Source organism: Uloborus diversus, chromosome 3 (genome assembly GCF_026930045.1).
Source record: "Uloborus diversus isolate 005 chromosome 3, Udiv.v.3.1, whole genome shotgun sequence".
Lineage (NCBI taxonomy): Eukaryota > Metazoa > Arthropoda > Arachnida > Araneae > Uloboridae > Uloborus > Uloborus diversus.
Window position 1 is genome coordinate 163,385,840 of NC_072733.1, and position 26,894 is coordinate 163,412,733.

Below are 26,894 nucleotides of genomic sequence, written 5' to 3' on the forward strand. Positions count from 1 at the left end.
CCAAACCATCTTTTACACCGAATGGTATGAACAGTAAAGATGGAATAACAAATTGTTAAAAACTTCTGGTGCGAGTTATGCGTTGATCCTCCATCAGTTTCCGATGAATCTGGTTTCTGAAGGAAAGAAATCTTGTATCGTTAAAGTGCTATTATCTGAAACAAAAGGTTCATCCACCATCACAGAACGAACAGCTGGTGTCATATATGAGGCAGTGAGAAGCAAAGGGATGTAAATGTACATTTTCAAGTTTTGAATAAAACGCGTTTAAAGATAAAATCCCAGGTAGGCTTTCATTGATTTTCTTTTCTAAATCATGCTGTATAGAAGCAACTACCAGGTCTACTAGTACCATCTCTTGCCCCAAGATAGAGGAGAGGTTCACCAACCATTTGTACTGGTTATCTCCAAATTTTTAATTTTGCCACTTTCATCCCTTTGCTTCTCACTGCCTTATATGTAATAGATGGAAGATACCTGCTTGATCATATTTTTGGTAATGATTTGTAAGCTTCAAGGAAATATGCCAGCAATGCAGGGTTAGGTAACTTGTAAGTATGGGAAAGCTAGTATCATTTTTGATGGGTGCAAAGAAAGCACCACAGAAATATAGTGTGCGTCCTCTTACAACAGCCAAGCCTTCTGCTCTAGAAGACTTTCTGCGACTCAAATCTTGTGCTTGCTCTGAGGGGTTCATTGGATATAGTGAATATTTGAAAAGTCTGAAAGTGGACTGAAGTGCTCAATTATATGCACAAACTGTGTTAGACATATCTGCAACAATAACGATTTTGCTGAGGATCTAGATTCCTAAAAACATCTTGATAACGAAGACTTTGTTACAAGCTTAGAAGAAATCACTTGAAAGCAAAACACAGTTCAGCGTAATTTTTCTGGCCATTTAATCAAATGTGCACCATCAGAGGGGGTGGGGGGGGAAGGATAATGTTTTAGTATATAATTTCGTTTTGGGAGGTGAGCTACTGTTCTTATGGGGTGGACAGTCCTGATTTAATGCATTTTAGATTTGCATGAAATAATACTTCTACTTGAAATAAAAGGGGGAGGGGTGAGGATTTATTTTATTTGGCGGATTGGGGATGCTGTAGCTTTGAGAGGAGGTGCACCATCGATCTTGGAGGATGGACACACTCGATTTCTAACTTTAACTTAGCATAAAATAATGTTTCCATATGAAATTTATGGAGGGGGTTCTGGGGGTAATGCTTCGTTTTACGGGGATAGGGGGGCTCTGTAGCACTGGCGAGTTATATCATCCCTCTTGGGGATCAAACGCCTTTAATTTCATGCTTTAGAATTTAGTATGATATAATATTCTCGCTTTAAATTTACTCTAAAAATTCTGGAAAAATACCCAAAACGGCAATTTTTAGATGCCCCCCCATTCCAAAACCCGACGCACAATGGGGTGGGACTTTTTACCCGTACTTATTGGGAGGGTAATAAACAATTTGCACCAGGTTTAGCTTTTTTTTTTTTTGGATGTTTGGGTCTGATCCCTATTTTTACTGTACTATAATGAAAGCACGTCGTGAAGAAGAAAGTTTTATTTCATTTACATTTATTTACTTGTAATTTTCCTGCGAAGAGGGAGAAAATACCAGAATATGCAATCCTCGATATTACGATACATTATCTGCATTCTACAATACTGTGCAAATTAATTAGGACAAACATATTTTTAAAGAACATTATTCCTTTCTCGGGGGATTTTCCGCCTCAAACAAGTTTCAACTGCATTTTCTCAGAACTCGAGACTGCCCTAGACAAATCTAAATCGATTTCTTTATCTGATCATGACATGTCAAAAAATTTCCCTTCAGGTTGCTGTGAGAAGTGGTCGATTGTATGAATTGTCTGCTTCTGATGTTTATCTTAAGAATGAATATCACTCCAAGGAAAAGGACTAAAATTGTTAATCTTAGCATGTGACGGAGGGATGTTGATGCAGCAGTTTTATTTGGAAAATCCAGTATTTCTAGGATTACTAATCAGCAAAAGAATTACAGGACAGTGTCCCCAAAACAGAAGAGTAAATGTGAACCACAACGCAAGACCACACCCCTAACAGACTAATTTCTTGTACGAGTTAGTAAAATGCATCCATAAAAACAAGTACCGATCTTCAGAGAGAATTATTCACTACTAGTGTGAGCATGGGTTCATCGACAGTTCGACGAAGGCTTATTGAATGTGGGGAGATTTTTATTAACACCTGCAACAGAGAGAAAACTTTTTGATTGGACCAGGAAATATCAATCTTGGACTGAACAAGACTAGAAGAAGGTTGTATTTCGTGACGAAATGCATTTTATTGTGTAAGGGTTTCGACCAAGATTTGTCACAGAAAGAGATGTTTGGAATTATTTTACTTCTGGAGGACCTGGCAGCTTAGTACTAGTTGAAGGAATGAGGAAATCTAATAAAAACATTTCTAATAATAAAAGGATAAAATTGTGCGTATGATACAAACGTTTGCTGGAAATGGTGGTATCTCTCACCAAGATCTTCCAAAGTTACTTTTTCAAGAACAGAAATCAACAGTTTTGGGTTGCAATGATATTTCCCCTGAAGTAAACACTAAAGAAAATTTGTGGAGCATGCTAAAGGAACGTGTGAGTAAAGTAGACTGCTCGACCAAGAGAAAAATGATTGAGAAACTTATAAAAGTTTCGTTTGGTGAGGACGAGATCAAAAATTAATGCTCTAATTTAGTGAAATCCATGCCAAACTGTGGACAGGATCTCATTCAAGCTAGAGGAGTATTAGATTGCTTCACCGTGCATGTAAATTAGCCTATACCCATTGAACAACAATTGTGAATTTTTTTGAGCTTGTCCCAATTAATTTGCACAGTACTGTACAATCAAGTCTACACTACGTATTAACGCACTAAGCTCTTCAAAATATTGAAGGTTAAGTTAAAGGAAAAGTCGTATAAATATTCCGTTTGTGTTGCATACTTTATTACGCCGAAAACTAGAAGAACCAGGAAGGTAATATTGCAACACAAACAAGGTGCATCGAGCGCTATTTCGCGAGAATTTAGTCAAGAAAAGGTTACCGGGGGGGGGGGATGAGAGTTGAGAATTATTAGTAATAGAACTAAGAAAAAAAGAATTAATACATATTATTATAAAATTGATGCGAATAATTGCTTCATCATCCGTTTGGATTCAAGCCAACATAATAAGATAAGATGTTAACCTTCATAATCTATAATTATGTGAGTTATTTTTTCCTATTTCTGTTCATATTTGGCAACTGAGAGAAATTTGTAAGATGCATATAAATATATCAGTTATCGGTGACAATATGAGCCCATTTAAATTAAAAATTAAAAAAAAACATGATAATTACTGATTTAAAATCTGAATTTAATGCTTTTTCTAGTCGAAACTCTTGCAAAGTTGTTTACATTTCTGGTTGGTGGCGGTGATGTATAAGCAGTATAATAAACAGATTACTGAATATATTTTCACTCTGAGTTCTATTTTGCCTTGTTTTTTATTTATTTATTTGTTTTGCTATTTAAGCTGTGTGCTGTTCATTTTCTTTGCTTTTAACGGTTGTCTTTACAAAAAACTTACAACTTTGAATTGAAAAATGGGTTCTTGGAAGCCCTGAAACAAGTGTATTCAGTAATTTGTTTATTTTTGCTAAACAAAATTGGATATTTTCTGTTTTTTCTCAGCACAAAGGTATCTATTTATTTCTCAGTACAAACTAGATTCACAACTTTTAAACTTTCCTATTTGAAAGGAAAATTTGCAAGTTTTAAATTTTAACTTCCTCTACAATACATAACCAGACCAGCAAACCCGACACAGGGGATTGTGAGACAAAAAGAAATAGTTACGATAACTTATGTTCTTCAAAATGAATAAATTGGATCTTTGGAGATAACTTTTTCCTAACTGGAATATACTATACTTATATTACTACATAGTTAATATAACATCGGATCGTTGACGATGAAAACAGGGTTAATATTTAATCCTTTCACTTTTTCCTGCTATTTCACTTTGCTGCATATTCCTCTCCTTTTAATTTTGAAGTATATTGTAGTATTTCAGTATGAATCAGTCAAAAGTTGCAAAATTTTAAACCTTGATATCTTTTTTTTTGTAATATTGTTTTTTCTTCTGCGGTTACAACTGTCACCTGCGAGCGATATGCTGGCTATCCATTCATTTATAAATGTGATAAGTTTCATAACTTCTTTCTAAGTTGCTGTCGGCCCTAATCATAGTGAAAATTTAGCCCTGTAAAACCAAGGGCACTACTTTTGTTGTTACCAACTAAAATATTAGCAATCAAACATAGTTCTTATTCAAACAACAACTTTTTCACACGTTTTAGACCAAACTTGAAGTACTACTTAAACCCTTTCGCTTCTCATTAGGCCCGCCACTGGAATTTTTTGCAAAATCCAAGATGATGAAAATGAAATTCTCAGAATTGAAGAAGAAAACCCAACATCATGTAAAAAAATTCTTTTCCCTTTTTTTGTAATTCCTGCAATTGTCGTTGGTCAATTATTAATCTTAAAACTTATAAAGTGAAGAGTTGTGACAGTTAAACTAAAATTGACCACTGCTTAGTTATTTATTTGGAACAATGTCTTCAACGCATTTCAACATGGCGTATAAATTGTTTACGCCAAAAAAACAAAACAAGTTTTGTTAATATCTTGACTTGATGGAATTATGCATTTGGTACAAGATTTGCAGTAATATTGTACAGCATAAAGAGTGAAATAATAGTCAGGATTTGAACGAAGAAGTTTTTTTTTGTACCTTTTTTTTTGTATTGTGGTGAAAATATTATATTTTATGGGTAAAATATTTAATAAATATATCGTTTTGAATAAACCCAGAACACGAAATTTTTAAACAAAATCCCAAGAACTTGCGATCTCTATTAAAAACCCGAAAACATTGGGGAATCCCCCCCCCCTTCTCTCAAGCCCTTCTTCTTATTACCTCATACTAAGATATAACTCAAACCACTCTAATTTTGACCGGTATAGCATTTGAAGATATTTTCCTCCTAGCAAAAGTTCACACGTGTCTGTAGCAAGTTTGAGAGGCCTTTATCGAGATTACGCATTGCTGAACTTTTCGAAATTTCCTTGATTTTGAAGATTAAGTCAAATCGTCTTCCTTTTAAAAGGGGAAGGGAAAAGGTGTGCAAAGGGCAGGTCGGAAGGAGAGGAATGCAGCAGCAAAAGCAGGTTACATCTGTTTTGACACAAAAGTCACGAAGTAACAGAGATAGATGTGGCAACGTTTTATTGCTATTGCGAGGCATAAATTTGTTCTTTATTGATCAAGTATTTTCCTTACTCTTAATTTTTTTTTATCTCCTAAAAATTATGCAATTCCATAGCACTTAATCTTGAGTCAAGAATTTCTGTTGCCGTCAACTAAAAATTACCAAGAGAAAAAAATTTTTTTTTGCTTTAAGTATTTTTTAAAACCCAGTTTTGAGGAAGTATTCTATTTCATCACATTTCGTTATTGTAAATCAAGTTTTTGATGATGGTTGTTAGAAAATAATGAAGTAATTAAAATTAATACTCGTTTTAAATAATTTTGTGGTGCAGAACTTTTTTATATTTATTTTGGCCGTTGGTTTTACCATCCTGTTTTAGGCTGGAGTAATTTCCTCATCAAACATGCATATAGACGCTTTATAATACAATCATTATGCTCAAATAATTTTAAGACTTGCTTTGGAGAAAAAATTATTCAACTTAAGTAGCTTTTTTTAACTGTCAGCCGCAGTGAGCAAATCAATATTCTTTCGCTCATCCAGGGTTCATCCCAGGTTTTATAAAAATTCGGTAAAAAAAGAAAAAAAAAGAAGAAGAAGAAATGACATCAAGTTAACAATAGCAAGCAATAACTGATATTTTTGCGATCTTAGCTTTGAAGTGTAAAGATATGCTTTGCCAAACTGTTTTGAAAATGTTAAAAGCATGCCAATTGAAAAGCTTATAAAAATTTATTATTAAAGATTCTAAAGAAGTAAAGTTCATATTTTTATAATATAAAGGTTTGTGAGGGAAACAAATAATTAATTGAAGCAGTGAGAAGCAAAGGGATGTAAGTGGACATTTTCAAGTTTTGAGTAAAACGCGTTTAAAGTTCTGGTCCTTGGTAAGCTTTCATTGAAAACTAAATCACGTTGTATAGTAGCACCTACCAGGGCTACTAGTTCTATATTTCCCCCAAAAACAGAGGAGTGATTCACCTACCATTTGTACGGGTTTCCTAATTTTTAGTTTGGACGCTTACATCCCTTTGCTTCTCACTGCCTCAATGGTAAGGCTCGTCCTCTTGAAGAAGGTAGCATACATCCAAACCTAAATATACGTGTTTGTTATTTTCTCTTGCATTTTTCTGCGCTTTTGTTCCTTTTTATGATTTTCAAAATTCATAATTGGGTTGAAGAAAAACAACGTGCTAAAGCAGAAATTTTCAATGAAACTTGCTTTTAAGTTTTAGTTACTAGAAATCGCTTTTTCGGTGCGTTAACAAGAAGCTAAGTGAATCAAGTTCAACAGCATTTACTTAACGCGCAAAGCTCTGTTCTCTTTCAGTAAAACAACGCGACAGTTTTCGCAGCGAATTTTCAGGGTGTTGAACGTGTTTTTTGGTCAAACATGTGACGTATTTTCAACGTTCTGCATAACGTGATATCGTGGTGCTGACAGTCACAGGATTAAAAGAAATGAACGCTTCATTGAAAATTTGAGCACAAAAAAAAAAAAAAATATATATATATATATAATTTTCTTAACTAAAATACATTAAGCGCAAAGATGAAGTTTTTAATTTATGTGTCATATGAGGCAGTGAGAAGCAGAGGGGTGTACGTGCCAAAACTAAAAATTTCGAGATAACTAGTGCAACTGTTAAGAGAATCACTTCTCTGTTATGGGACAAGAGATGGTACTAGTATTTTTGATAAGTGCGGCTATGCAGCAAGATGTGGTACAAAAATTCAATTCAATTCTACCTATTATCTTAACTTTTTACTCAAAACTTTTAAAAGTCCACTTACATCCCTTTGCATCTCACTACCTCATATGTTAATATTTTTTAACTCACATTCTTGAAATAAAAACACCTTAATGCCCAGATGTACTTGTATGAAAATTCTATAGATTCAGGGGCGCTAAATAGGGAATTCCTATCATAGAAGTAACGAGACATAAATATGTAAAACATGAAGTAAATATATTTTTATAAAAACTTCTGGTCTCCTTTCACGTTCAAAAGCTGGGTGATTTTGAAAATCATGTAAGGAAAAGAATCTGCTTAAACAAGTTCAGATACAAATGTATTCCTCTTATACGTACACTATGACGTTGTGCAGAATTTCCTGCTGCAAGCATATTTCTAAGTTAGCTATTACGAGATTTCGTATGAAAAACACCATTAAGTTATAAAAATAACGAAAAATATATCCTTATGGTAAGCAGAATGCTATTGTTGTGCAAATTTGATGAAAATAAGTCATCAAAATGACAAAAAGCCTGCTCCTTCAAGTGCCAAATTATCTTAAGTAACACTTTAATATATTGAGCTAACACTGCTTCTCTTGAATTCGTAATATTTATCAATCAATATATAGGGCACACAGGTTTTGCTATTTTCTTCCTCATAACGCGACACAGATTTTACTTTTTTTTATTTCATTGTTCCGAAACCTTGCGGCTCATTCTTCTTATTTCCTGGTGAAAAAAAAATGATCTGCAACCATTTTCTTGTTTAGTGACATAACTGTTTTCTGTTTCTTCCTTTTATTTGTCAGCAGTTATGTTGGCAATGATTTTGCCAGAAGGAATACCTAAGGACTCATAAATAGGCATAATTTGATAAAAAAGAAAACGAAATCAATCATTTTGAATTAGAATCAAGTCATTCAATAGGATTGGGCTGTGATTAAATGTTTATCTTTTGGCCAGCGCACAGTCGTTTTTCCTCTTATAAGTTCGTCTAAACCCTTAGAGAAAAAGAGAATGTGGTTCAAAGCGAATGTTTTCATTGTTATTATTTTCATTTTTATAAGAAAGGGTTTTTTCGAGATGTATCATTTAGGGAAATTTTGTTGGATATAGTATCAAATAATAAAATTCTAAAGAGAAAAAAAGCACGAATGCAACTACCTCAAACCAGCCACAAGTAAAAAACATTTTATATGCATTATTAAGTCCTTTTACTTCAGAAAAGCTTGAGTACTATATATTTCTCACTTGCCCACGAAAGTCTTTTAAAATCCCAAAGGCTATGAAAGAAAACTGCACAGCTCATCACAACCTTTGTGCTTATCCTAAGGATGACTTCGGAGGAGCCACATCGTATACAGACATTTGGAGTAGGAGAAAAACAGTAAAACATATTTTTAAAACCCTTCATCTTTTCAAATAAAAACACAGAGTTTCCAATGGCAAAAACGAGCCCTGAACCTTCTATTACTAAGCCACATACGCTACTGTTCGTCACAAAACAAAATGTTAAAAAAAATAATAAAATTATCATTCTGAAAAAATATTAATAAATATCAAATATAGGTACCAACAAAAATTGTGTTTTTTTTTTTTTTTTTCATTTTTGTTGAGGACAGTGATAAGCAAGGCCCTTTAAAGTAAATTTATCGATATGAACGTTAAATTTGCTTTGATGTTTAAAGAATATATTCAACCCGTGCTGCACATTTTTTTTTTTGTAACAAATATATTGTGTAAAATAAATGAATTCATACCCAGTCCTTTGTAAGTTTTAAAGCAATTTTTTTTTTAAGAAATCAGATTTTTTGTATCTGAAAGCTGCGAATGCATTTTCTTTTCATATTTTTCATATAAATATAATTTTTTCATTAATACAGGTTGGTCTGCTTTCAATCAGTGCAGAAGAAATTGTGTGACGAATTACTTATACGTGCAAATTATGAAAAATAAAAGTGCTTCAGATGAATTAGTCACACGTCAGCAAAACGATCCAAAAAGTAAAATATACAGTCCAAGGTAAAAACTGGAAAAGTAGAATATTCTGAAGGATCAGTGCGCAAAGTGGCTGAAAGTAAATTACGAGCAAAACGTGATGTGAAACCATGCAAAGCCTTCATAATGCACCAAACTTCGTTTAAAACTCTAGTTTCTTTTTACTTCTGTTATTGTTTAAGGATTTCTTTCTATGGATTATTTTTGGAATATGCTGGAAAGTAGCATAACCTTACAGAGTTTAATGAACAGTATCAAAGTCCGTTCGCCGTGTGGATGACTTTGGTTAACGTTGACTTACTTGTGTTGTTTCGCTGTTTTTTGTGAATTTTGGCGTAAATTCTGCTCTTTTATTTTATTTTATTTTATTTTTTTTTTTTGTAAATTCTGTTCGAAATAAAACATGTTCTCTTCTGAATAAACAATACTGGTAAATGATAAAACTAACATTACTGAAACACAAACTTGTAAAGATAATGTATGTAGTTGATTTAGGAGTACAAGGTACTACTTGTTGACGATGTTGAAAAAGTTTGAATTTCCGAAAGCAAAGCAGAAGTACCAATTTCGACCCGGAAACCTGTGCATGAAATATTTCTACAATTTTTACACTTATACATCTCTAATCAATCATTATATTCGCTATGTGTCATTTATAAAATTTTTCATTACATTAATAATACGTGTTTCTCGAGAGTAATCGTTTTTATTTACTAAATGCTTTGAAGCAGTTTTATTTGCTGTTTTTGCAATTAGTGAGAGCAGTGCCGCAGCGAAAGGGGGGGAGTCAAAACACCGCCCAGAGGCATTGATTTTAACATAAATGCGTATAATAATACAGTAGTTTAAACGTATGAAAAGACTGTTTGGATCAAGAAACCCCCTCTAGAAGGTATTTCTGATCAAAAGACCCCTTCCCTGAAGGTATTTTCGATCAAAAAAGCCACATCCAGGAGTTATTTTTACCAAAAAACTCCCTGAAGAAGGTTTTTCTGACTGCGCTAGGGAGTGAGATTAATTAAAACTCATCATGGATCGAGATAACATTTAGTTAAAGAAATATTGAAGTAATATATTACATTTCCAAATGCTAAAGTTTTTAGAAAATATTAAAGATTAGGGGAAATATTAATGTAAATTAGAAGAATAAAAATATTTTAAAGTCCAATCCGAGGGACTAGTACTCAAATAGCAATGTGACTAAAATGGCACCCTCAAATAAAAGTCGCTTGAAGGTTTCACAAAGGTCCCCATCTTGTAACGAATATGAAACTTCACGTCATCTGCTGATTGCAACAACTTACGAATATCAGTCAGCGGTACATAATACGGTGACACCGTAATGAAGGTTTACCAACTTCACAAAGTGACTGGTCGCTAGTTCATTGCTGGAGTTACATCGCAATGAGGTCACACGAAACATGCCACAAATGAAGTCAAAAGTGTGACTTCAGTGGGATACCACAAAAGTGTCAACAGCGTGATTTCTTTGAGATGTCATAAATGTGTCACTTTGTGACTGTGACCATTGTGACCCACAGTGACGTCCCTGCTACTTTGCCGTGAAATGTTGTGCTATCAGATCAGGCTTAATATCATGCAAAGGTTTTAATATACTCGTATATGAAAGTGACTTAAAAATAAACAGGAAGAGGTGACGTTTTTATACGACCCAAGTAATGTGAATGTATAGAAATATGGATTAATAGTTGTAGATTTAATTCTGAGTGAGTATTGAAAACTAGTAGTTAAAAAGGTTTTCAAACCATTTGTGCTTAAAAAACTGTGTAAAATATATTAAAAAATTCTTTTTCCGCAGAATCTCAAGTTGTATCAGCAAGCAGTAGCAATGGTCTAGTAGCGAGCATCAATTCTGGTGGACTGCAAGGCAATGTTGAATTTTTAGATGATCCTAAAGGAACGGCAATTCGAGTATTTCTGAGAGGAGGAACATACGGAGAAAAATTTCGATGGAAAATTCATGAATTCCCAGCAGTTCCTGGAACCTCTAACCCCTGCAGCGATGAAAAAATTGGAAGAACGTTAGTAAGAATTTGCTATTGTATTAATGTTGTGCAGTAGTGTACAAAAAAAAAAAAAAAAAAAAAATAACTTCGCAGTTAAATACATACAGTAACGCTCAGAAGGTTTTAAACGATTTGTTTTTCTGAGCTTACTTTTTCTGTAAGCTAAATTTCTGAATGATATAAATTAGTAATTTGTAGCTTTGGTTATCGTACATGGAGCACAATTGATAATTTGTGCGTACATGGTTAATTTAAAAAATATTAGTTATAAATTTGAAAGATTGAAACCATCGTTTAGAAAATTCAGTTTTTCTTAACTTTTACTGATTTCAGTCACCTTAATGAAGCGTTATGTATCAGTATTTAATGTTACATTGCCTATCATCTCGGATTGAGTGGTACAGCAAATCGTCGAAACATATAGTTAATAATGCTCTGTAATAAGGTGGAATTAGAGTTTTTTCTACTCCAATGGAAGATCTTGAAAGAGTGCATTGAATAATGCTGAAATGTCCAATTTTTCCTCCGATATGTTCTCAAACGTGTTGAATTGGATTGAGGTCAGGTGATTCACCCGGTCAGTCTAGTGTAACTTTATTTATTTATTTATTTTTCATTTGTAAACCAATATGTCACCATTTTGACGGAATGCTCGGGATCAATATCCCACTGAAACATCCATCTACATGAATCGTCTTGCATAAATAACGCAGCCGGTAATGTTCTAAGATGTTTTGATAAACATTTTGATCTATAATCCCATTGATTTGGAGCCGACGCCAGCATGATGGAAAGCTTCTCCAACTATTTCTGATCCGTTTCCATGCTTCACTCTTGGATGTTGGTACATAGGATCCATTCTTGTGTCTTTTTCACAAAGAATATAGCGTCAGCCATCATTCCAAACAAATTAGTTTGGATCCATCACGTCAAAATTCCTTTCTTCGACATTTACTTGTTATAAGTTTCGAGCTCGATTGCAACTTTTATTCGGCTCTTCCTACTTTTGCTCAGAATTTGCTTCGGGCACCATTGCAGACCATCCAGCGACATCTAAACAACCTATTTCGTTCACTGTCTGTTTTCCTTAGCCGCGACCTAGCGCCAATTTGCGCATGTCTCAAGTCTACTCTTATTTTATCAAAACAGGGAGGGAAACCCGGAAGTAAAAGGCGCAAAGTAACGTGTTTAGCAGTTCTTCTAAACTAGTGTTGAAAAAGACAGAGATAGCAAGCGCAAGCAGAAATTGCCCATCCTCAACATATCGCCCCTTTTTAAAATGGAATCTATCCTGAGTGGTAATCTTTGCTTTCGAGAAGGGACAGTACCTTTCACCGAAGTTGGACAGTGTGAGTCTATATACGCAGAGAAACTGCTTGCTTCTTTGAACAGTTTTCTTGTTTGAGTCAGATATTGACTTACTTTGGAAAGAAAACATGTTATATAATTTTCTGGGGACACGAATAAGCAATAATATTTTGCATATATGCGCAAGATGATCGACATTCAAAAGTCATTTGCATAACGCTCGTACAGAAAGAAAATAAATTGAAATCTAACAGCTAATGCGTGGATGTTTAAACCCGCATTTTTTGCGTGTAATACTTCTGCTTCAGCTATTTAGAAAGCGGATCCTGTGTTCGAATGACATAATCCCATATATTTAATAAAAGTACTTATAAATTAAATTTTTGTCATATCGTCTCAAAACTTATGATTTCAAATTTATATTTGGTATTTTTTAATTAGCAATTTTGACACATATCATTAGTTATGCTCTATGTAAGATAACGAAAGCTACAAATTACTTATTTACATCAGTAAGGAGCTAAGCTTTTAGAACAATTTCGGTCTGAAAAATGTATCGTTTTAAAACCACTACAGAAATAGAAGTTACAACAATATTAGCTCGCTGTTTTCAAAATATATGCCGCACACAAACAAAACCTATTAACTGGAACTTTTTTCAAATGAGCCTACTGAAACTATCAGGCACTGAAACATGGACGTTGTTCGGTGTCGTCCATGTTTCAGTGCCTGATAGTTTAAGTAGGCTCATTTGAAAATTACGTCGTAATTACGTGATAGCGTAATTAGGCTGATATGAAAAAAGTTCCAATTAGTTGATGCATGAGAAAGTTCAAGATAAACATTTTCCAAAAAATACAGCAAAAGCTAAAAACGTTTTTATTTACTGGAAACTGAATACTTCGTTGAAAAAAGGTTTTCACGCACGGCACTTACAATAGTCAAAGCAAGCGAGCTCCCCCTCCTCCCCCGATGCGACGAAAGCCATATTCCAGGCGAAAAAACTAAGCATCCAGTCTAATAAAAAGAAAACCTTACTATATTTCTTAGTCGTGGGGCAGTGTTGGATCATAAAGAATAATTAAGCTTATTAATAAATGTTTGACGTCTGTTTAAAGCTAAAAGAAAACAATTTTGAAATCTGTTTATGAAAGATTTTATGTGAAACCTTTCAACGTATCATCAATAATGTGTATAAGGTGTAATAACATAAGTACTCATGTTTGAAGTTGCTTCAATATGTTTGAATTGCTTTTGTGTGACAATTACTTGTTTTTCCCTCAAACACCGTAACTTTCATGCAAGGCAGGCCCGAAAATGGATATTGCGGTTTGCACGCAAATTGAAAACTGTTAAGTAATGTAAATAATTTTAATGATATATTAAAAGAGCTATATAAATTCGAATATAATTATAGAATAAGTTGAACTTTTTATGCCTTTTTTTTTAAATTTTGACGATTTTAGACCCACATGTTCTCGCGATTTATTACGACATTTTTGTCTAAAGTCACGATCACGCTCGATTTCAGACATAAATATTCTTTTTTTCCATGCGTAGGATGCCAAATTGCAAATTTTTTGCTACTAGATGTCACATACCGATCATCCCCTTTGAGTTTTCCATTAGGCTTCCACATTCATACTATTCCAGTCGTCCACTTTCAGAATATATTATATATCATATCCAGAGTCCCGATTCTTGAAAAAGACCAAATTGTATAAAATTATAAGTATTTTTTATTTCCAAATTGCTAAAATTAGGAAATGAGTCTTAGCTGTCGGATGCCTACGTTAGAAATTTGAGATTAAATTGTCTTATATGCAAAGAATTACCTTAAAAAGGTATTATCAATGTCAGATCTAATAACAAGTTTTTTTTCAAACATTTTCGTATAAACTGGAATGGAAAACTGCCAAATGAGCAAACGTTGGGCGCCTTAGAAATGACCGCATTCAAGGCTGCCAGAACTTGTGGACTTCCAAACTTGCTCAACATGAATAAAATACGACTTGTTACGCTATGTTTTAACTAGCTAAAATACGTAATGTTAAAATACGATCATGCATTAATGCTGTATTCTCATATTAAATATTTCTCGATAACAGTTGAATCCAAAAGCATATCTTACCGTTATGAAGCACTGAGATGGGTTATTTAATAATTGTTAGTTATCACTGTAAGAAATATTATTAATAATGCAGATAAAGAAAATTTTTCTTCTAGAATACTTATCTCGCTTTAGGATATTTTAGAAAAATATATCAATAATTAATTACTTTTAAATTAAAAAAACACCGCCTTCAAAAAATACCCAGGAACTAAAAAGCAAAAAATAACTGATTACACTTACATTCTATTTCCTACCCAAACATAGAAATGAAAATTATTTTACAATTCCAGTACAAAATCAACTAAACTAAACACCGAATTATAAAATAAACACTGATTTAAATTACTATTCGATGAATTATTTTAAATACCTAACTAATTATATACGATCTCTTAATTTTTAATAACCTTTTGAAGTCGGGGCCTCCTATAAACAACTACATAACGTAACTGACAACCCACCGAATCCTGAATTAAACACTAATTTAACTATACGCGAAATTAGTCTTTAAAACTAAACCTACTCATTTACGTTAGGTAGTAGTTTGTAGGAGACCTCGACTTCAAAAGGTTATTAAAAATTAAGAGATGGTATATAATTAGTTAGGTATTTAAAATAATTCATTGTATAGTAATTTAAATCAGTGTTTACTTTATAATTCGGTGTTTAGTTTAGTTGATTTTTGTGCTGGAATTGTAAAATAAATTTAATTTCTATGTTTGGGTAGGAAATAGAATGTAAGTGTAATCAGTTATTTTTGCCTTTTAGTTAATGGGTATTTTTTGAAGGCGGTTTTTTTTATTTAAATGTAATTTATCTTTTGCTTTTTAGTGGTGTAAATAACACGACGAGCGTCTCGGAGACTTCCGACGACTGTGAAGAAAGGCTTTTTCAAATGCGTAACTATGTACAAAAAAAATTGTCCTTCATTATTTGTTCAACTTTATCAAAAATTGCTTTCCGAAAGCAAATGCGCGAGTCACTAAAAAAAAAACCCGAAATCGCTTTAAGTTTAAATTTGTAAAATTGTAAATTTTAAAATTGTAATGTTGTAAATTGTAATTTATGTTTCGCAATTAGTGTTATGTAACTCGTGATAAAATTCGCATGTTTCTTCACATCGCCCCTATATAGATGAAGATTAAAAATTCCACTAGAATGAATTTTATGTTTGCTTCAGAGAATCCTTAATTCAAAATTTTCATTATCATTACTCTTAATAATACATATTTTTAGTACTTTCTTTAACTATAGGTAAAGAAAGTATAAATCTTTGTTTTATGGCCTTTGTTTATCAATGGGTTTTATATATAATCGTTTGTGAGGGAAATTGCATGACATTTATTGTTTTACCCTTAATTTTTCCCTAAAGAACAAATAGGGTAATTCAAAGATTTGGAACCTAAGTTAGACCATCCCTAAACAAAACCACCACTAAACAAAAAAAAAGCATAAAATCCGGTTCACTAAGTGAGACGATATACACAGTTAATAAAGTACAAATCGATTTAAATGTGAGTATGATATTTGAAGAGTTCCCTCAATTTCATCAAACCTGAACTTGATTAACATTAGACCGCCGAGGAACTATGCTGTTTCAAACAAAAAAAGACTTTTCCTTATCGGTACAGGCAGAGGCGTGCACAGAAATTTTGAAGCCCATCACAAATGACTTTTCCGGGCTCCTCTCCATATTGTTTACCCCTATATTTCACTGTTAGTTACAAAAATATTGGGTCCCCTCCAGGCTCGGACCCGGGTCAACAGGTGTCCCTCCCCCCTCCCTGTTCACGCCCCTGGGTACAGGTGTCTTCGAATATTTATGGAACATAAGCCTGCTAATTAATATAATCCTAATTTCAAATTGAAGTGGCGGCATCGTGAAATAGTAAATCTAGAATATTGGTCAAACTTCAGAAATCATACACAGTTATAATGTATATTATTAAAGAATATTAATTAAATCGTGGGGGAGGGGTGTTCTGTATTCATTTCTTCCTCAATTGAACACTAAATATATTAAAAAATTGGAATATTAAATAAAGAACTTTATATTTTAGTGCCTAAATAAAGTTATTTATTAGTAAATAAAATATTAAGGTAATTGATACAGCTATTAAAGTAGCAAAATATATTTAATTTACTGCTTTGCTACGCAGTAATAAATACATTAGTAACACCTATAATAAAAAATTACCATGCGGCACAGCGTTGAGAAAATTAATCATCCATGTACCGCGAGAATTAAATATCGTTCAAGAGAAAGCCAAAACCTTAGGTGTGAAAATACACCGATCACAGCAACACCACGTGACCATGACGTATGAAATTTAAAGTTTCTTGGATTTTTCCGGGACCCCTTAGCAGATCCAGACCAAATTACAATGGGACCATCTGGGAAGTGTACCCTTCCAAAAAAAAAAAAAAAATTCAAATCGGTCCAGTAGTGTTGGAATAATTCGAAAACACACATAAAAAGTCGCAATACGAAATCATAACCTCCTTTTTTAAAGTCGGTTAAAAATCGATAATCGTGTCTTAAATACAAGCAATATTCGTTCAAACTAAATTCTTGTAATGATAAATGAGCGATTCAAACGCAAATGTAACACATTTTGTTCAATGGGCTCACTCATTGCACATTTTTGTAAATGAGCTTGGTATATTTCTCTTTAAAATCTTGTGCCGTTTATTGTAATATGTGCAATAGTCTTAAAAAATATGAGTTCTTGAAATCGAGTCCATCATTTGTACTCACACTGTGTATGTATGTATATATGTATATAAAAATATATAATGTATATGGGGTTAGATATTAATGAATTAGAAGTTTGTATTTCCAAAATTTGTTTTTGTTGCATAATTTCTGTAGCTTCTGAATAATTTCCATTTTCTAGGTATGTTGATTTTACTGAAACTCATGGACCTGTTATCATTGGACAAGACATGATCCTTCTATCAAATTTAAAACTGGTATCGAACGCTTCCATATTAGGGAGAACGCTTGTTCTTAGAAGTCCTGAAACCGGACGATTATCCTGCGCTGTCATTCAACCGACTTCCAGAATACGGACATATCAAGCAAAGCTTTCGACTCCATTGGGAGGAACAGTCATCATTCGGCAGAGTGGATTCGGAACCGGAATTTTGTCACAGTTATGGTATGTTAATGGTACTCGTCGAGATAGCATACATCGTTGGGCTATTTTACAAACTCTCACTGGACCTACAGAAACACCAACGTCAGTATTTCAAAATGAAATTACCCGTTGTCATAATTTACAAGCAACACCATTCTTTTACATAGCAGAAAAGGTAGGCTATGCCGCTGTTGGGCGTGAACCAAATTCGATCACTGGCCGCACTTATCATGCTGTAGCATCTGCGCCTGTATTAGAAAGAGTTCCTAATAGCCTTTACTTAGTAGTCTATTCTGATATTGATCCATCTGAAATTCTCGCCTGTGGACATCTCGTTCCGGTGGAACCGAGACAAGCCATTGCTAAGTTTGATTCCGAGGTTGCTGGTGAAATCTCTTTCCGCCAAGAATCACCATTTGATCCAACGTTAGTAACTATTAACCTTGCAGATCTGAACAGAAAAGCTTATAGTTATGGTATTGATGAATTACCATTAATCTTCAGAGGTGATAAAACAGAGGTGTGTCCAAATGTCAAGACTACTATTTACAACCCACAAAAAAAATCTCCAGATGCTGTGCCTGAACCTAACAAAGGAAGTGCTGATCAATATGCTGTTGGAGATTTGAGTGGAAAATATGGACCACTACAGAATAAAGAAAAGCATTTTCAACAGGTATACGATCCTCAGTTGTCCTTATTTGGTGTACACAGTGTTATTGGCCGAGCTATCGTTGTGTATGTTCCCGATGGAAGGCCTCTTGCTTGTGCCAATATAGAGCTATCTGGTAGGCGTGTCATCACGGCATTTGCCACATTTGATTATCCTTTGCAAGGACAGCTAATTTTGCGACAAGATAGAGATGATCCTTCAGCAGATACGTCAGTATACTTGGAGCTGTCTTACCCTTCTGGTGCGTCGCATACCAAAACCTATCACCATCCATGGCATGTTAATGATAGAGCCATTCCAACTGGCCAGAGATTCAGTTTAAGTGGCATTGACTGTCTTCAAGCGGGATCTACTTTTAATCCTTACAATGTTAGCGTAGACGGATTTTATTATGCTCACTGTTCCGGTCTAGCTTCACAAAGGTGCCAAATTGGAGACTTTTCAGGAAAACTGGGTTACTTGGATATTCTACCGTTTGGTGTTCAAGGAAACAAACAGCAAATAGCTCGTTACTACTTCACAGATCCTTCGTTACCTCTAGCTGGTCCTGCGAGTGTCATAGGAAGATCAGTAATTATCAATGAACCAGATTTTTCAGCTGGTCGTCTTGCTTGTGCCAACATATTTGAACATTACAGCGATTATGGAAAATAATCAAAGATAGCTCCAACTATTCCAAACACATTATTTCGAATATTAGTCTATTCGGGGGCTTGAAAAAAGAAATGATATTTGTCTGCGCTATTCATATTCAAAACTTATTATTTCATTCTACAAAAAGCAAATTTAGTCAAAAACGAACTCTTATAAAGTTAATCAATTTCATTAAATTGTAACCTCACGCAACGCAAAGTACTACACGCTGCAAAACGAATATGTAATAGGCATTGACAATGTTCTTTCATTTTTCGAGACGTTATACATGAAAGGTATAGATTCTCATACGTGACATGAATCTGTATCAAAGGAATTTATGTTTAACCGTTATGTCTATCGTAATCGAAGTTGTTGTTTCTTTTAAACATATTATATTTAATTCATTTCCATAAATGAACATTCCATTCTAAAAGTTTTCTGAAGTTTCAGTTATAGTAAATTCGTCTCATTTGTCGAAATGAAAATTCATAGTTTCACTGAATGTATGGAGCGTTTTATATTTTAATGCAAATATATTTGCTTGCTATCCATGAAGTTCACACAAGCGTATTGTACAATGAAGGATAAAGTTTTCTGTTAAACTAAACGCATGTGATTATGCCAAAGAGAAAAAAGAAAGAAAAAAAAAATCATTCAGTTTGTTAGATATTTTGAACTATATTAATAAATAACTTTATGCTCTAAATTTCACATAACTTCAAACCTGGTCAGTTACATTGAAAAATTATCTTGCAAAATATTACCCGTGGTTAAGGCAATTGATAAGGAATCAATGTCCCTGTATAAATTTTCGAGATCTAAAATAAAGCTCTACATATTTCGAGGCAAATATTACTTATGATAGCCTTTTGCTTTATAGTAGGTATTTATTAACTGTGGAAGGCATTTAAAATAATATATTCATGCACATCAGTAACACCGAAGCGAAAAAAGATTTGCATTGAAATTATTTTAAAAAATAATGAGTTTAATAGATATTTTTATTATTAATGAAATAGTTTAAAGTGCTTGTTATTGCAATAGCAATAAATCATTATTTTTGCACAAAAAGTAAGAAGTTTTGGAGAAAATAAATTCAGAAACTGAAACACTTTAGCACTGTTAGCAATTTCTTATTGCTTTACTATTGTGAAACATAGCACTATTCCTAACAACGTCATAGCAACATCCTAACAATTATCAAACCATACAGTCAAAATATCGACATTTTCAAAGTTTTACATTCTTCAAAATACTGAACAAATAATTGTCGAATTGTTTTGTAACTTTAGTCATACATATTAGTCTTTAACTGTCACGTTTCTGTAAAATTCTGTCACACATGCATGTAGGGAACCAACAACAAATTGAAGAAATATGAAAGTTTTTTTTTATTTTCTGGATCTTAAAGAGTTAGGAATAAGCTGTAAATTTCAAAGAAACTTTGCTTGTTACGTACAAATATACCATATCATTTTCATAAAATATCACATATGTTCAAAGACATAAACGTTTTTTTTTCTAAAATACTAATTTCATTTGTAAGTTTTTGACTCATAACAGGCAAAGTCGACTTTTAAACTTTAGGAAAACTTGACAACATGCAATAGAAACAATGCAATGACATTTGGAGAAAAAAACGTTAAAAATTTGATGGAAGATAATGAGCATTAAAAAAATGTAATTTTTCACTAAGCAAAAAAAATCATTTTATAATTCTTATAATTTCGTAGCCAGGTGTACTTGGCTACTTATTTCTTTCAAATATCGAAAAGATTTGGTCAAACATTGGCAGTGTATTGAGCTGTATTTTTATGATTCTTAGGTATTTGAGGAATGGTAAAAGGCTGCAAATAATCTATTTTTGTCTCGAATCGTCACATAGCAACTGAAGGATTGCGAACAAGAATTACTGATTTGGGAACAACGCCTTACAACGCATCGCCCATCCAAGAATCATTAAAAAACAGCTGATTATACTGCTAAGGTCTTTCTATTTTTTTTTCAAAATTCAACTAGATTTTTTAAATTAGTTACCACATACACCTAGCTACGAACTTAGGAAATTTATAAGTTGCTATGTTCCGTGCGGTCACTGCAAAAACAAAAAACAAAACAAAAAAAAAAAAATAATAATAATTCCTTTAAATGCTCATATCTTGTTAAGTTTTCATTGTTTCTATTTCAAGTTTCAATGATAGCCTTGTGTGCTGTCAAGCGTTTTGAAAATCTGGTCAAGTTAGAAGGAAAGCACTGCCGGTTATGAGCCAAAAACTTTCAAATGAAATTGGCATTTTTGAAAGAATTACTTACATCTTTGAAAGTAAGTGATATTTTAATGAAAATCATTTTTGTGCATAGCAACTAAACTAATTTGTAATGAAGCTTTTTTCCAGCTTCCTACAATCTAAGATGATCAAAAAACGTTTCTGCTTCTTCAATTTGTGGTTGGTTCCCTAAATGCATGCCTGGTCGAATTTTTTATGGTGTGGGGTGAAGCGTACTTTTTATGTGATAAAATTTATAAATTAATTCGACAGATATTTCACTAAAAATTCGGAAAACTCACTTGTCCATAACAAAGTGTCCATATACATTTGGTCTAGTAGTGTTGTTCAGACATACGCGACTACTATGTAATTTTCACGAGTGGTATGCCAAAAACTATGTGAACTGTTGTTTTATACTGTATTTTTGATATTGTTGCCTCCAAAATATAATTGTATGGATTTTAAAATTCAGTGACAAATGATAGTTTTCTTACATTAGGGTCATCTTTCAGTATTTAACAGGGAAATGATTCCTGTACGTAACGCTAAGTCTCGAATTATTTATTTCACTGTAAAAATAAAAAAGCGAGATGACAATAATAGAAAACTTTGTTCAGTGTATTTTTACAGTGAAAAATAGATAAATATTTCGAGATTTAGCTTAAAATGGGAGACATTTCATATCCAAATTCTATGGAATGACTCATCAGCTAATTTTTCAATGTGAGTTCATTTTTTTTTCATGCTTGTAATACTTTTTTTCTACTATTTTCATTACGAGCAATAATTTCGATTATCGATTTGTCTTGCAGTTTTGTCCCAAATTTGCCATTAATATTCTTTTACCTACTTGTATCTATATTTATTTCTAATCAAAATAAAGTTACTAATAACCTACTGTGATCGATTTCTTTTAAAATTTCGATACATGCAAATAGAAATACTTTTACGCAAACTAAATTAAGTTTTAGATATCTTGCAGCGAAAAGCCACTGATTGAGCTTTCTTGCTGTTACCCGGACAAATCTTCGGAGCTCATATACATATAATTTAAAATGAGCAAATATATATTGAAAGCTGTAAAGCCGTTGAGTCCAAATGAGCAGTTAAATTGCACACACGTGCTTTGGAGTTGCAAAGACACCTTCTTCAATGCGTGCTTGGAATTTCACAAATTGGAGTTCTGCGAGAGAAATCGCAAACATAAATTGAATTTTTAACATAATCGTAATATGTTTCTGTACCATGGCTTTGCTATTTCTCTATACGCTTTCTCGCTCTGAAGAAATAATTCCCCACAACATTTCTAGCTAATTTTCATTGCAAATTTTTGCGCAGCAACTTCAGAGTTGCTCCAAGCCGAACTAATCAGTTAAAATGATTCACTTTTACAGTAGAAACGGTGGGAAAGTACGTGGTACATAGAAACTCTGTTCATAAACAGTGGAAAAACCAGGTAAATGCTAAGCATCTTTGGGCACAAATAGGTGATGGTTCAGAAAAAAGAAATGTTGTTTAGAAAACTTTTGTTCTTGTCTTGGATTTACTATGCATCGGTAGAATTCTGATTAACTTAAGTTCGGATTATAAATTTTTAATTTGAAGATATACTCTTAGAGTCAAAATTTTTCTTCAACAAATGAAACAGTAAGCTCGAAATTTTACGGTGTCAGGATCCTTTCTCTGTTTTTTCCCCAACCCCAATTCTGAGTTGGATCGAAGTGACAAAAATCGGTTTGATTTTTCACAGAATTGGGATCCTTTCTCGGGTTTTCCAGAAAGCAGAAATTTACAGTGAACTAAATGTGTCTCTTCCACAAAATGGGCCTGCATGTTCAATAGAATTCAGATACACAATGTTAGAAATTACCCGAAATGTTCCACTTTTACTTTTTCAAATTAAGGTTACGTACGATACTGTCTTTAAGTATTGAATCATAATCATAGAAATAGCAAACAACCATAAAAACTGGCTTTTCCTAATTTCACGTAAATCAATCTCTGTGGAAATACCCATAGGACGCAAGAGTGGAATATTGGTAAAAGTATCTGGAAATAAATAAATAAATGAATAAATAAAAAGCGGCATGATTTCAATTCATCTCCCACTGATTACCCAGAAAAACTAAACTAATTTTAATGTTTTCTTTCTTTAAGGGCTACGCAGTATTTGTAGTTATGTAGTTCGGAAAAAATAATTTGAGAATCAATGTAGTATTTAATGCAAATTTTTATTAAATAAACTTATATGTAAGTTATTTTTTCTTATCTCCTACCGAAGTTAGTTTTGGAAGTGATCATTAGGTTTGTAAAAAGAATTTTTTTTTAATATGTGACAGAAAAAACGTTTTAACGAATATAGTGTCAAATCTGTACTTCAAAGCCAGAACAACGTAAGTCACATAATCGCAACTTTAGATGAGAGAGGAAAAACTTTTGTCTCGCGCATGCAAAAGATTGGATGCGCGCTCTAATAGAAAAAAAAAGAATAGAATTGCGTTCATATGGCTCGATGCGGAAAATAGGATTCTATATACCATGCACTAATACAGCGTTTATTAATTTGTTTGATAAGTGGAACCCTTTTGTACGTTCACTTTCTTCGTGGACCCCTGTGTTATCCTTAATAGTATAGCTTGCATGCAACATTCTTGAAATGGTTTATTTTCAGTAAAAGTGCTTTTTTTTTTGTTGCATAAAAATAGTTTTCGACTTAAAACACTTAATTAAAAATTAACTCGAATTTCTCTGAATACTATCTACAACTCGTTTCAAAGAAAATTTTAAAGTTTTTATTTAAATGATATGAGTAATTCCTATTTTTACTATGACAGATAAATCCTTAACATCTGGCTTTCTGGAAAAAAGTGGAATTCTCAGATGAGGTTCAGCACTATGTGGTGATATTTAGTTTTTGTTGACAGATAAGTTGAAAACATAAATTTAGTTACGAGTAGTAAAAAAGTCCACAAGAAATTTGTGAATATTGAGGACATTCATCTTTAAAATTGCATCAGAATTCCACTGGATGGTATTATTTTAAATTTCTGGTGCAAGAAAGGATCATTTGCCATTTAAATAAAAGAGTCATTTTATAGAGCTGACATAATTGAAGGCCATACATTGAAAATAAATTAGCTTTTTAATCCACGATTGATAATTTCTCAGTGGAAAATACTCATTAGACACTTAACTCGAACCTAATTTTGAAGTGATTAATTGGACCGTTTTAAAAAAAAAGTTTCGAGGAACCCTTGAGTGGTCTCAACAAAACCTTGGGGAACCGCGGAACACAATTTAAGAAACGCTGCACTAATAAACAGAAAATCGCAATTTTTGGACTTAAGTCAGTCTGCCTCTAAAAAGGTACAGAGATATTCGCTCATTTTTGACAAAATAACATTCCCCGTTCATACCGCTGTACTATTTAATAAGCCAAATCGTTTCTGCAGCTGAAAGAGGATCGTTTAGTTATCTCTAAACGAATTGAAGTGAAAATTCCAAATGATCTAAAGGAACAAGTTACCCCAACTTCATTAGAAAGAAGCGAATGTTAGATCAGTATAGATTTCTAAATTTCTTGAAATCATCATCCTATGCAGCACAATGTACGATATCTAGTTTTCTTTCAAAGCTTAAATGGTTTCTTTATCTTAAAACTAGTTTCAGAAAGTGAAAGATAGGGCTTTCGTTTCCGCCTTTCCAAAGCTTTTTAACTATGAAAAATTCACTTGATGCAGGCGTATAGGCGTATAAAGATATCTAATGTAGGTCAAGAAACAATTCATCGTTTTGCTTTGGAAATAGTTTCAATAGTACTTTTACTTGGTTCTTTTATGGTTAAAACAGGAAAGTGTTTTTCTGTGTACAAAAAGTTTTACTGTAGATATTCTTAAAGAATATTTTCTAGAATGAAAGAAGATGTGCACGAGGTCTCAGTATAAGTGGCCTGAAGGTAACTTCCTGAATGTAAATCTGTAATATTTGATTTGAAAACTAATACATTGAATTTGTGCAAATTTTGTTGGAAATAGTTGGAAACTGCATAAAGTTTAACAAAAGAACTTAGAAATATTTTCCGTTCTGTATGTCACAACAAAAAAATTCTGATTATCTATGGCAATTTTTTTTTTAAACAGCTCAAAAAAAAAAAAAAAAAAAAAAAAAAAGCAGAAAAAGAAAAAAATCGCAGTATGGTTTGTTATATTTCTGGATTAAGTTTGTTTGAATAGAATCCGACAATTTGGTTTAAATTTGCAACAGAATCTTAATGTTCAGTTTTCTGCTACCCTTTAAGCTCGGACAAAAACTGCTTAGATTTTTTCTTTTTACGTAGCCTTGGAGGGGAAGGGGGGGGGGGGGATTTCGCTGAAGAAAGTCGAACAAAAAAGAAAAAAAAATCAGTGGCAAATGATGGAGGAAAATTTGCATTGCACACATATGCTTTATGTGAAATGCTGTGGTTTTTGAGTGACGTACGTAAATATAAGCAATACCATATACATTAGTTTAAAAAGACGACGAAAATGAATGATATGTAGAAGATGAAAACGACATTCAGAACTTCCTTCTGCATTTTGGATTGTGAGCAGAGCGTTTTGAGAGTAGCTGATTGATTTTTAAAACATACTTGTGGTGCTCAATAGATGCTAGTTCAATACATGCAGACACTTAAAAGAAGTTTGTATAATTATACGTTTTATAAGGTTAACTTTACAATGATGTATCAAGAACTGCTTTCTCATATTTATTAAAATTTTAATGTTACTATTTCGCTGCAAACATGAATTATTATTTTTTTTATTTGTCACTTGACGCCTTATTTCAAATTTTAATATAGTTAGACTTAGAGCGGCAATTTTTTATTGTATAACTCGGTTAGACTTAATTGCACCAATAATAACCAATAATCGCCAATGAATTACAGCAACATTAGGATTGAGAATGCCTGTCACGTGACAACGAACAAATTGACATGTTTTTCGTCAAAAAGGGCTCGCCGGTTGCACTAGAATACTTCAGGAAACTTTGCTCTGATTGCAATAATACACTCAATAAAAAAAAATGGTTAGAAGTGTCAAGTTTTTTAAACGAATGTGTAATTTCAATAATTCTGATAAAAATACAGTGAAACCTCTGTTTACAACGATACTGTTGGGGCCAAAAAAAAAATGTTATAGACAGGTTATCGTTATAGACAGTTTGGTTGTTTATATTGACCTTTTGCTGGGATCAAGGAAAATATCGTTATAGACAGGTTTATTGTTCTAAACAGTATCGTTGTACACAGGTTCACTGTAATTTCAAAGTAAACAGAAGTTTAAACTAAAAAATGTTAACCACTTTGAGATTGCGAACGGGAAATTACAGTCTTTCAATTAAAACAGCTTTTAGTTGGGAAACGTAAACTTGGCTCGTACACTTGGCATGAGTGACCCTCCATGCGAGGCCTTCGCTTCATGCGAAAAACTCTAACGTTATTTCAATAATAAATAGATTTCTTTTTTTTAAACTTTTTAAATAAAAAAGTTTAGTGTCGCCATCTATGAGTTTAAAACTGAAGTATTTGTATATAGGACTTTATTTTATTTACATTTATATTTTACTTATTTAACAATCAATTAATTTCGTGATGGAAAATCAAAGAGCAGATATGCATTTAACCGATAGAGCATCTCATTACGAAAATATGG

The 26,894-nt window shown here is 32.9% G+C and overlaps 1 protein-coding gene across 1 annotated transcript in view; it reads left to right on the forward strand.

Moving 5' to 3' along the window:
- Positions 1-22,091, forward strand: part of LOC129218329 (uncharacterized) — a 69,456-nt gene extending 47,365 nt beyond the window's left edge. The window contains exons 2-3 of the mRNA XM_054852564.1: positions 10,854-11,076; positions 17,380-22,091. Of these exons, the coding sequence (XP_054708539.1) occupies positions 10,854-11,076; positions 17,380-18,949 (1,793 nt within the window). The 3' untranslated portion in view covers positions 18,950-22,091. The remainder of the gene's footprint in view (positions 1-10,853; positions 11,077-17,379) is intronic.
- The last annotated feature ends 4,803 nt before the right edge of the window (positions 22,092-26,894 follow it).